We start from the raw sequence: 11,879 nt of genomic DNA, 5'->3' as shown, positions 1-11,879 counted from the left end.
CACTTCCCGGGCCATAGTCAACGTAGAATGTTCAGATTGTAGCACAAAACAAAATGGTAGTAAAATGTTGATAGCATGATGAAGAAAGAAGCATATCTGTATGGTTCAGATTACAAGCTGATTAAAATTTGGATAATAATTATTTTTCAGTAACGCATGGGAAAGGCAATTGGAACAGCCTATCTATAATAGCCATCCAAGTGTCTAGATTTTCATGATTCTTACAATTGAGTCCTTTGACTTCAATTGTTTTCACAGAAGTGTTTCAAGTATTTAAAGTGTAATAATTAAGTGTGTTTTTGGATATCTGTCAATTTTTTCTGTTAAATACTTGCATGGCATGCATAGAGTCCCGCGGAGCATTAAGACCAGTTAAGAAAATAAAATAAAATAAAAATCCTAAAAAACATTTAAAAAGCCTATTAAAAAGAAGCCGGTGAATATATGGAGATGAAAAAATCATTCACACAGATAGCAGTGTATCATTTATAATTGAGGAAAGTGCAACTGATTATGTTAAAGATTACAGATAAGTCTCTCGTTTTTTTTTTTTTTTGGTAAAGGATTTGGCACTGGTGATATTCTTCGTTGATGATGACCGAAGAGGGAAAAAAAAGAAGGGAGAAGATGGTGTCTGTTACCTGTAAAAAATATATATTTTTATGAAAACATTAAAAAAATACATAAATAAAAAAATAGTATATTCCTACAAAATATATTTTTTCTCCTTTCTTATATTACCCAAGAAATTAAATAGCATGAGTATTTTACTGTAATCCAATCTACAATAAAATATATTTTCAGTTATAGTAAAATTATCTGTGTCTTTTGGCCCAAAAAAATGAAGCCTCTTGAGTGATGGTATAGATGTTTTTTTGTCTTTTTTTGCACAATTAAAATAAATTTTTTCATTTAAAATCAACAAAATATAAAATTGTTGACCAAAAACTTTTTTGATTTTGCATAAACTTCTTAACAGTAAAAATATGAATTTGCCCTTAAGGTCAAAAAAGTATTATGTTGTTGTATAAGAGTGTCTTGGGGTTTTAAAATTTTAGTGTACAACATCAGTACATCTTTAATCTCAGAGAAGACAAAACATAAGCTTAACATTTAAGGGTATTTTTGTAGTTTAATATGGGTATTTTGTGTAATTGTCGGGGTCATGTGGGGCATTTTAGTATTTTCATATTTTTTGAATTTTTTATGCTCAAAACTGGTGGAGTGTATTTGACAAGCCCCAGCATGTGGGTGGCATCCGCGAAGACATTACTGGTCATCCGTTGTCTCCTTGAATGCGTCATTGTGTCCTCTTTTATTTGGAGTGCACGAGACAACTTACGATGGTCAGATTGTCGCTGGTGATTGTTTGATTTTTTTTTCTTTTTTCCTCTCTCATATTAGCGATGTATATTATTGTCCTTTTTGTTTCTTACTTTTCAATTTAAGTCCTCGTTCTATTAATTTTTTATTTCATTCATTTTCTATTTATAGAAGTTTTTATTATTTTTAATTTAGTCATTCAATTACAATCTCTCGCATGCTTTGTTTTTCATTTTGGTCCTTATTTTTTAAAATTTTTATTTTTATCCTTAACACTTTTGTTGAAGTTTCTTTTCTTTCAATTTCATCTTTCAATTAAATTTTCTGTTGTTTTATTTTTTTTTAGTTACATACTTATTCTTTTGATTTTTTTTTTATTAAATCTAATTTTTCAATTAACTTAAACCCTCCAATTGAAATTTTTTATCCCTCTAGTCAAATTTGTTTCTCACCTTTATTTTTTTGGTTCCTCTTATGTAGTTAATTTTTTTTTTTCATGATTTCATCTTCTAGCATTTAATTTGTTGGAATTCGACTTTATAAGATATTATTGTTCTTCATTGTTTTTTTTTAGTATTAATTTTTTGATTATCTTCAAATTTTTTTTATTAATTTATCATAATCTCATGACACAAGTCGTGATTTTTACATGTTTGTTTTTAATATAAGTTTTTTTAGTTGTTTTTTTTCTATTTCATTTTTCAAGGTATTATTTTAATTCATTTTTAAATCACATTGTTGATATGTTCGGCCTTGCATAATATTTGTTATAATGTGAATTTATTCAATCAATTTTATTTGTGTTTATCTTTTAAGTCATAAGTTTTTTAAGGTGTGAATTTATTTTTTATTTATTTAAATAAAAAAGTTTAGTAAACATATCTTATTTTATATTACTTGTATGTATTTTTCAATTTATATTTTAATTTTTTTATATATAAAAATATATACTTGATTTTTTTAAAAAAATATACACCTCACGACAAAACACAGTAATCAAATTACTAAAAACCCTAGAAATTAGATAACGACTAGAAAAAAGACGCCATTAGAAGCATCCTATTCGGCCCATGGACACATCAAAGCCTAAACTCTCCGAATAATTCCTCATAACCGAAACGCTCACGCTCCAACCAAGCTCTCCTTTTAACTGCCCGAAATCCAAAGAGAGTGAAACCATTTCCTTGTTCGTAGATAACAGGCAATAACAATGTCAACATTTGCCAACCCAGGCGAACAAAACGAGTCCACTCGCATGTTTGATGAAGATGATTCCTACGTAGGCTACGATTCGCAGCCATTCGATGACTCATTCGCCGCCGGCAATGATGTTTTCGAGTCTCAGCTACCGATCTACGGCGAGTTCTCTCCTCTTGAAAACGGAGGGTCTGGTGGACCGGAGGGTCCTATTTTTCCTCCACCGTCGGAGAAGGACGCTGAGCAGGGATTTGCTCTCAGAGAATGGAGAAGGTAGATCTGATAAAAAAAATTGGCGTTTGATTGATATTTTCTGTGTGCTTAAAAGATAATTTGATTAAAACTGTATTTCTGTTTGAACTCTTCGTGAGTAGTGAAATTTGAGAGTTAATATATAATTAGGAGTTTTGATCAATGAAACAAATTTAAGACTTGTTTGAATCAATGAAACTTTATTTTATTTGATTTGCATGGATCAAGAACCAATCTGTAATTTATGTTTATATATGTGATTGTGGTCTTGATTGGTTCAATTTGATGAAAGTATTAGTTTTTATTACATAAAATGATCATGATTAATTATGTTTGCCGGTTTTTGATACCAAGGCAAAACGCCATACTGTTGGAGGATAAGGAGAAGAGGGAAAAGGAGGCACTGAGCCAAATAATCAAGGAAGCTGAAGATTATAAAGTTGAATCTTACAAGAAGAGGGAGATCGCTTGCGAGAATAATAAAATCACTAACAGGGAAAAAGAGAAGGTCAGATTGCATTTTGTATTTTCTTAGCTGATGTTGCCGTTTTGTTTGTTCTTTGTTTGATAACATTGGTATCTCAGTCTACTGACTTGGGCTATAGATTAGAGCAAATGTTATTTTTGTTGTTATTTAAGTTTTCATTTGAGCAAGCTGTATATTTCTAGGCATGTTGAAATGTTCTTTAAGTCCACCATATAGGTATTCTTTTTTGGTATAGCATGTGCAAGAAAGGGCTTGGTTAAGCTATTTGTAAGGAATATACGCCTAAAAGAGTGATAGGGTATGTTTTTTTCAGTGCTTCTGTAACTTCTATGTGGCTAGTACTTTAATATGATCAATGGGAAGAGTTAGAAGCCTGGAGTTGTTGCATTAGATGCATTCAGGTTTTGAATTATTTCGATAATGTCCTTGTAGAGGATAATCACAGAGTTGCTTCCTACTTTGACAATGTGAATTAGAATGGGATAAGAAATCAATAGACTCTCAGCCAAGATTCTCTTGTTGCAACCCGACTGGAATTTTGAAGGGCTAAGCAAACTAGGATCTCCTGGTCAAGAATAATAGTACTAGATATTTGATTCTGGATGGTTTTTAATTTAATTCATGTATGGTATTTCTCAAAAAAAAAAAAAAACAAGGAGAAGAAGAAGAAGGAAGGGAGTGGGGGCATATAGTTCCATTCAGTCATCACGGAAGTAGTCCAAGTTACCATCACATAAGTAGATGTTACTTGTTTTGATGCTGATATTTTCTTTCGCACTTGATCCATCTGATCACGTATATTTTTCCTCTTGGGTTCCAAATTCAGAATAATATATGTTAGTTCATTATTGTTAAGTGATTTTTACATGTGCAACCATTTCAGGCAATTTGAAACTTGAAAGGAAAAAGGTCGTGTTTGTAAGCAGAAAGCTTCTAGCACAATGTAGAAACTATGCACATGCACGTAGCATGGACATGATATGATCTTTGAAGTGATCAAATTTGATTTTTTTCTCATTAAATTTTTTTCCATGTGTGGTCTATGTACAGCTTTTACTTTTGAAGATTGTGTTTGGCATTTTCTGAGTCTACAAATCCCTTTGTAGCTTGACTACCAAAGCTGCGTATGTTGCATTTGTACAAACTTCTTGTCATGAATAGCTGGTTACCTGTTTTTGATTTTATAGCTTAAATTTTATGTCCATGAATTTAGAAGGGCGCTGATCGACTGCAAACTGGGTAAGGAAAATGATTTAAATTAGTATGGTAGAACTTGGAATTTTACATGCACAATCTAATTAGCTAACTGGATGTTATTTCCATGACTAGTTGGCTATGTACTTCTTGGCATGCTAATGAACTTAATCATTATTTCCTTTGGATGAAAATCGAGCAGTAAAATTTGCTATTGTTAGGAAACACTGCACTGCCCGTGAAGTTAGTATTTAAATAGCAAGTTTGGTTTCTGACATCTAAATAGTAATGGAATGATGAGTCTTTTTTTTTTGGCTTGCATCTTCTTCTTTGTCAGTTATTTCTGGTCAACCGAGAAAAATTCCATGCTGAAGTTGATAAGAATTACTGGAAGTCAATTGCAGAGCTCATTCCTAATGAAGTTGCAGCTATAGAGAAGAGGACAGGGAAGAAAGATCTGGAGAAGAAGCCTGCTATTGTTGTGATTCAAGGCCCCAAGTCTGGGAAACCAACTGAACTCTCAAGGATGCGGCAAATACTCTTGAAATTGAAGCACAGTGCACCTCCTCACCTGAAGTATTCCCCAGCAGAAGCAGCCACTTCTATTGATGCTACAGTGGCAACCACATCCCTCAAGGCTAATACTGTGGTGACGGCTCCTGAGACTGTAGCTGTTGCTTGATAATTTTGTTTTTGCATTCTTTGTCCACATGTATTGAAAGAAGTTGAAGAGCTCATTAGAATTTGGTTGGTTTAACTATAACCGTTTTAAATATGGTTCACAGGCTTATTACACTGCTGTTTTTTTGTCTTCAATGTGTACAAAACTAGGCCATTCAAGCAGGTTTATAACTAGATAAATTGCTTGTCAAATTTCACTGCTGCTTTTTTTTGAACCCGCAATAAATATGCTGTTATTCTGAGGCTGCCACCCGTAAAGCTTGGTGCCCCAGGAGCACGAAGTTCCGTGATTTCATGCTTCCAACAATCCAGCTCGTCGTGTTGTCATTCATGGTGGTCCGTGGATGTGTGTTTGAGCTTGGAAAGCTGCTTGGGGGCAGTGCTATCTTGTTTTTACCGAATGGATGGATGTAGGCAAGCTCAAGAATCTTTTAAAGCAGCTGACGATTCATGAGAATAGGTTTTTCTGTTTCGTTATTTTTTAAATTTTAAAATATATTATTATAATATTTTTTATTTTTTAAAAATTTATTTTTAATATAATACCTCAAAACGGTCTAAAAATATTAAAAATATAGATTTTTTTAAAAAAATCAACATTTAAACTAACAGAATTTAATGTGTTGATTCAATTATTTAAATTTTCAGTTGAGGTATGTGGTCCTGTTAGTGAATGACTTTATCTGGAAAAATAAGAGAGTATCTTCAAAAGACATGTTTCTTTGGGAATGGATCTTAACTAATATCTCATGGCAAATGGGTACTCGCATGGTGGCCCAGCTTCAAATAGCTGGTGTTGGAAATGATGCTGCTTGCAAAGCTTGATCCCTTTATCCTCCTGTCGTAGTCTCTTTTTTGTGCAGCTCAAAAGAGTTTTATTTGCCTGCTTTGCATACCCTAGATCTAAGATTAGGAATTTTATGTTGGTCCGATCTCTCACACTTTCATGGGTTTAATCCCCTACTCCACACTGTGGGTTTTTTCCCCTCCTTCAAAATTAACATGCCCTTGCGTGCGCCTTTTGGGGTTTTAATTGGAGGAATGGATTTGTACGTAATTACACACAGAGGGTGAATCCCTACCCTCAAAAAAAAAAAAAAAAACATTTAGAAATTAAATAATATTTTACATTGGGTAGCTGTCTAGAAATATATTAAAATGATATATTTTTTATTTTTTAAAAAAAATTAAAAAAAACTTCTAGTGTTCTCGCAAAGACAATCAGACTCTAGCTTGTAAAAATTACTGGTTAAGCTAGGCTTCAATTCATCCTTGAGCTAGCTGCTGCGTTGATGGACGCTGCTTCCATTGTTGTATGAAGTCTTTTCCATTTTCTTCATTTTCAGTAGTGTACCAGGACGCCAGGAGTAATGAATTTCAGACCCCTGACCTTCCCTTTATAACAGTTTTGCATTGGAACTAATGCCTCAGGGAGACAACTAGTTCTTTGAGAATTTCACCATCTGAACAGCTCAATACATTAACCGCTGGCATCAAGCGTCAATAATGATACTGCAATATATCCCACTTTGTGTTCGTCACAAACTAGGTAGGTAAAACATAAATGTGAGCCCAGAAAATCTGCTTCTCTGTGTTTCCTTCCCTTGACAGGGCCTGAAATCCAAAAGGAGTAAGCCGCTGCAATTTTTATGTACCCGATTCTTTTCATATTGGGATGCCAGATGAGCGACAGAAAAGAAATTGGGATTATGCAAGGCCGTGGGATGGGGGGAGTGGTCCATGGTTTTCGATAATGAGGGTGTCAACTCCTTAATGCCAGTACAGAACACCCCACCTGTAGAAATGGGCCATAAAGACTGTTCTGCTAATAACTGATTTTCCTAATCATAGAACCGTGAATTACATAAAACTTAATCGCCAATCAATCTATCAAGCTTTACATCAAACATGGAGGGAAGATTTTGGTCAGTTTCTTTTTCCTGGAAATTGTTTCCTCTTTCAATTGTCAGGCTGGATGAGGACCCACAAGAAGACACACAGATTAGATTTAGAAATGGAGTTCATAACTGGAATGTTTGATTCTGAGCATCATCTGCCTCGTAGAGGTGACCGGCCACCTCTCTCACTGCCAATATCATCTTCTAGTTCAATCCCATCCAAACAAAGACCATTGTTGTTGATACTCACTTCTGAACTAGCATTACTGCTCGTTGCAAGAGGGGAGTCTGAAACACTAACTGTCCTGCTTCTTGCAGGCCCTGATCTCACACTGTACATCGAAGATGCTGGGATATTAGTCATCAAAGGCCGTAAATTACCAGGAATGGTGCGCCTTATGTCCTGCTCGATACAAAACAAAATCAGAATAAATAACAGAATAAAGCACTGGATTGCTTGACTCAACTTCTCCATCACTTTAGATGAGTATCCTTGCCAAGGAACTGAAAGAGAGTAATAAAATAAGAAAACGAGTCATATTTTGTTTGACTTCGAGAAAACTCAGGCGCAAATCAACATATAGAAGTGGAAGATAGTACTTGTGAATTGATGGAATAAAAGGATCTGAAATTATCAGCTTGAAACACTATCTGGTGTGTCGCGTTCAATTACCAAGGGTTCTTGTCCTGAATTCAAAAAAAAAAAAAAACTAACTAATTGGAATATACATACCATGTGCCTTATGGCCATATCCAAAGATTTCTTTGAGAGTGTTCTTCCAAAGCCAGAGCTGTCTGGAGATGATGACTTCCCAGTCAGATTACCACTAGGAGAGTGTTTGCCATCTTGCTTGGGAGGTGCCAGTTTTCGCATATTTATCACTCTCTCGACCATTTTGGTTCCAATAATGACAGGGCTAACATTGTCATTAATTTTTGAATGCCCACGACTAAATGCAGGAACAGAGCTCCCACTGGGGTGCATAATGCCATTGGGAGCTCGTCCTCTTGATGGGGAGCAAGATTGACGTCTTGGTCGTCCATTAGGAGTAGGCTCAACAGAGGAAGATCGGGCACTGGGTGCTCCAGGCCTACCCCTAGTAGCTGAAAGTGGCCGTTCAGGTGCTGAAGTTCTTAAATTTGGTGGAGCATCAAGTGAAAAACCAGGCATCTCTGATGGCTTCCATGGCCTAGATTTCACTGTTGGAGAAGAGCCACGTGCCATCACGGGATTCCTAGCAGCTGTGGGAGCTGACTTGGTAACAGTAGGAGCTGACCTGGTAACTGAAGATGATGACTTAACAGGAGCAGCAGACAAGCTAGGTGACCTTGTTGGAGTGGATGGTCGTCGAGTGGGGGTTGCTGCCCTTGATGTAGACTTGGATGGAGGTATAGAGGGCCTTGCAGTAGGGGTTGAAGATCGTGCTGTAGACCTTGATGGCGTTGAGGATCTTGCAGGAACTGTGGACTTCATTGTAGAAGTAGTTGATTTAGCTGCAGAGACAGTCAGCTTAGCTGCAGAAATTGTGGGCTTAGATGAGGACAGGGTGGCCCTAGAGGTTGGTGTTGATGATCTTGAAGGCTTAGGACCTGTAGTCACTGTGGGGCGTCCGGTTGGTGTTGAAGGCCTAGATCCTGGACCACCTGATGATGAAGGCCTGCGCATTGCTGCACCTGAAGAGTTCAACCCAGGAGAAGAAGCTGATTGTTTAGATACCAAGTTGCCCCTTGCAACAGGCTCTTGCTGAGAGTTAGCTAGCTATGATCACAATGAACAGAATTCGCTTGACACATTAGTTGTGAACTCATCAAAAGACCTAGAAAATTCTGAAAAGAAGATAAAAATGAAGACCACCTTCATGATATTTGAGGAACTTTTACTACATGAGAAGAAGCGGCAAGCATAGGCTTCAGAACTCTTTAACAATTACCATAGATGCTTGAGGAGAAATTTGAGAAATGGTATCAAATGTTTTAAACTCTTTGTTTTGTTTCAAAATTGAATGTTTAAGGCAATACAATCTTGTGAAATTGAGGATCCAAGAATTCAATTCAAGTTTGGTGCTCATCAGGGAACCAGATCAATAAATGACTATCAGAAGCTTCAAGTGTTCCATAACAAACTCACATAGTTTGATTTATTGATAATAAAAACAGATATGGGGCAATAAATCATATGCAATTGAGATGCTTCCAAACACAATCTTTTCTTTTAACTAAAACCAGGACCACAATGCACTGTGTCTGTTTGCACTTTAAACAAAATGGATTGCATAAATCAACTTTAGTAAAATGCAACAATATGAACAAGAAAGCACTGAAGAAAGAGGGCTTAAAATTGTAAAATAGCGCTCTTACTCTAGATTTCAGAGCAGTTGGGCGGGCCTTTGGAGTACCGATCTGACTCATAATGGTCTTTTGTGATTCCATCTCCAAAGAAGGAAAAAGAGGGGTACCGGGAGGCGTTAGGAGCCTGAAAACAGATGGTAACTCTCATCATTAACAACATCAGTTTAGTGGCACTGCTCTCAGCTCATTACATCCATGTGAAACAATATACACATGCAAGCTCCATCTATGGAATTTATTTTGTGTTCTTAGGCAACAGGTCATGTCTATCTACTGATTATACAATATCCACAAGCTGTGGAAATATGATCAAACTCAGAAAATGACACTGGAGAAGATTGATAGTTTGCCTATTCCATAGAAATATGATCAAAACATGACAATACAACTCGAGATCTCGAGTTTTACTTTCTATATATGAGGAGAAACTGTCAGCTCTTTCCACCTTACAGAAGCCTAGCCTCCGAACAAGAAAACAGTCCAGGCCTAACCTTCTCTAGGAATCACATTTTGATGTCCATCCAGTTTATTCATATGAAAGACAGTGGCTTGGATTGCCATGACTCCAGCAGCAGAACTTTTGCATTGTTTATGGAAACTACAGATTCTATAATAGAAATCGAATTGTCACGTTACTTCCAACAAAATCTATAGATTTCTCTTTTTCCAATCAAGAAACAGGAATAAAAGGGAGAGCATGCATTGTACAAACTGCTTGAGGATGACAGAAATTTGTCGAACAATACAAGGTATTGCAATGTTATCATCAGTCACATCTACAAAGTGCATCCACTTCGAGCAAAAGCACAAATAATTGATGACTATAAGCCACTTCTCCATCTCTTTTTTCTCAACAGGTGGTCCCTTTCGTTCAAGTCTTTTCTTTAAGATAGATCCAAGCTAAACAAAGACCAAGTAAATCTACAGAAAGAAAAGCAAGTTCGAAAAGCCAAGATAAAGCAACCAAAAAAAAAAAAGGGAGGTCATTGTTCTTAAGCATGATTAAAAAGAACAATTTTCTTAAATTTCAGTCTCCAACGGGTTTATTCAATTCGATTTACTTAATAAACTGATAATGACTCTTGAACCTTGACGAACCAAACATCGAGCTAATCAAAAACTTTATTAAAAAACATCAAACCAAGAAGAGGGGAAAAGAATAAGCTTCTAGTTACCAGTCATAGTCGTTTTTATCATTCTCGGAGTTGAGAAAATCATCAGCTCCTGTTTTCCTCACAGGCGTAGAAGAAGAAATATTAAATATAGGCAAAGTTCCATGCTTTGACCCTGCAATTTTTGGAAAAACAAAATTACTTAAGAATTTAAACCAAATAATCATCTTCGCCGGACCATAAACCTAAAAGATTAGTAACAAGTAATCTACAATAACTTTTTTTTTAAAAAAAAAAACATTGTTACCTAATGGTGCATCAAATTCTTCAGTGTTATTAATTAAAAGCAAATTATTCTGCTCCTTCTCACGCTTCTTCATTTCTAAAAATAAAGCAAGCTCTTCTTCTTTTTCTTTCATCATTGTAGCTCTTAATTGCTGCCTTTGCTTCACCACTGCTGCTTGCATTTGCATTTGCGAGTCCTGTGCCCTAAAACTACGATTCATTTTTTCAAATCTGAAGGGAAAAAAAATCCCCAACCAAAATACACTCAAAATTTCACAGATCGAAAGCTGAAACCAAGCTTCGCTTCTCACTCACGCCTCTTAGATCTAAAAATGCACTCAAAACGCAGCATTCCGTGGCTGCTTCGCTTTACAAAGCTGAGAGCTACAGAGTCAGAGCACGGCTTCAAGAGAGCTCCATTGCTAAGTCAAAGCACTAAGAGAGAAAGCCAAAGCAAGTTCCGTTGGTGGCCACAAAAGCAGAGGGGAGAAACACAAATTCTAGAATGACATTTGGAAGAGAATGTTCAATGTAGAGAGGACGAGGTGAGTGGCAGGTTTAAAGTGTGATTATGAGGAAGAGTGGAGGGTAAAATTGTCAGGGAAATGGAAGAGAAAAGGAAGCGGTTTTTGAGTGATAATGGGGAGTGGTGTAGTGTGGTGGGATTTCTTGTAGGAGAGGACAACTGTAACTATAATAGAGACAATTCAAGAGAGAGAGTCTTGCTGGTGGTTGTTTTCTTTTCTCTCACTTAAAGCCTACGTTTTTAGATTTTCTTCTTCTTTTGAAATCCTTTTTTAGGTGGATGAATTATCACGATATTACCCTTTTTTGTTATTCCTTTAATGTTGTTGCTTTTGGATTTTCGGATTTGTGAGGTTGTTTTGCAGTTGTGCCCTTCACTTCTTTTATTGTTCTTGTTCTTCTCCTTTGTTTGGGAACTTTTTCCTTTTGCTCCTACCTGGACACGCAATATAAAGTAGTTATTATTAGATTTAATATTATAATTACGGGATATTTACATGGTTGTTAATTTTAAAGTTCGTGAGATTAATCGAACTGCACGCAAGCTAACTCGAATACCCGTATTAATAAAAAAAA

General features: G+C 35.9%; 2 protein-coding genes across 2 annotated transcripts; one reads left to right on the top strand and one right to left on the bottom strand.

Annotated features, from left to right (window-relative positions):
• The first annotated feature begins 2,384 nt into the window (after nucleotides 1-2,384).
• On the top strand, nucleotides 2,385-5,326 carry LOC7490332 (clathrin light chain 2). The gene is made up of 3 exons (XM_002316186.4): nucleotides 2,385-2,793; nucleotides 3,127-3,280; nucleotides 4,791-5,326. Exons 1-3 carry the CDS (start codon nucleotides 2,534-2,536, stop codon nucleotides 5,133-5,135), a joined length of 759 nt encoding a protein of 252 aa, XP_002316222.1. The 5' UTR covers nucleotides 2,385-2,533; the 3' UTR covers nucleotides 5,136-5,326.
• Nucleotides 5,327-6,952: 1,626 nt separating this feature from the next.
• Nucleotides 6,953-11,525, bottom strand: LOC7474444 (uncharacterized). The gene is made up of 5 exons (XM_002315126.4): nucleotides 10,801-11,525; nucleotides 10,557-10,668; nucleotides 9,391-9,505; nucleotides 7,766-8,791; nucleotides 6,953-7,435 (listed from the first exon to the last, which is right to left on the bottom strand). Exons 1-5 carry the CDS (start codon nucleotides 10,997-10,999, stop codon nucleotides 7,184-7,186), a joined length of 1,704 nt encoding a protein of 567 aa, XP_002315162.1. The 5' UTR covers nucleotides 11,000-11,525; the 3' UTR covers nucleotides 6,953-7,183.
• Between the last annotated feature and the right edge of the window lie 354 nt (nucleotides 11,526-11,879).

Source organism: Populus trichocarpa, chromosome 10, assembly GCF_000002775.5.
Source record: "Populus trichocarpa isolate Nisqually-1 chromosome 10, P.trichocarpa_v4.1, whole genome shotgun sequence".
In the NCBI taxonomy this organism is placed as follows: domain Eukaryota; kingdom Viridiplantae; phylum Streptophyta; class Magnoliopsida; order Malpighiales; family Salicaceae; genus Populus; species Populus trichocarpa.
Note: the sequence above shows the minus strand (reverse complement) of the source record. Positions and strands in the feature narration are given on the sequence as shown.

Excerpts from the sequence above, each read along its gene's own strand:
- LOC7490332 (XM_002316186.4), top strand. The coding sequence starts at position 2,534 with ATGTCAACATTTGCCAACCCAGGCGAACAAAACGAGTCCACTCGCATG. Across the intron at positions 2,794-3,126 it reads GCTCTCAGAGAATGGAGAAG|GCAAAACGCCATACTGTTGG; the intron begins GTAGATCTGATA and ends TTTGATACCAAG. Across the intron at positions 3,281-4,790 it reads CTAACAGGGAAAAAGAGAAG|TTATTTCTGGTCAACCGAGA; the intron begins GTCAGATTGCAT and ends CTTCTTTGTCAG.
- LOC7474444 (XM_002315126.4), bottom strand. The coding sequence starts at position 10,999 with ATGAATCGTAGTTTTAGGGCACAGGACTCGCAAATGCAAATGCAAGCA. Across the intron at positions 10,669-10,800 it reads AGAATTTGATGCACCATTAG|GGTCAAAGCATGGAACTTTG; the intron begins GTAACAATGTTT and ends CAAAAATTGCAG. Across the intron at positions 9,506-10,556 it reads GATAAAAACGACTATGACTG|GCTCCTAACGCCTCCCGGTA; the intron begins GTAACTAGAAGC and ends ATCTGTTTTCAG.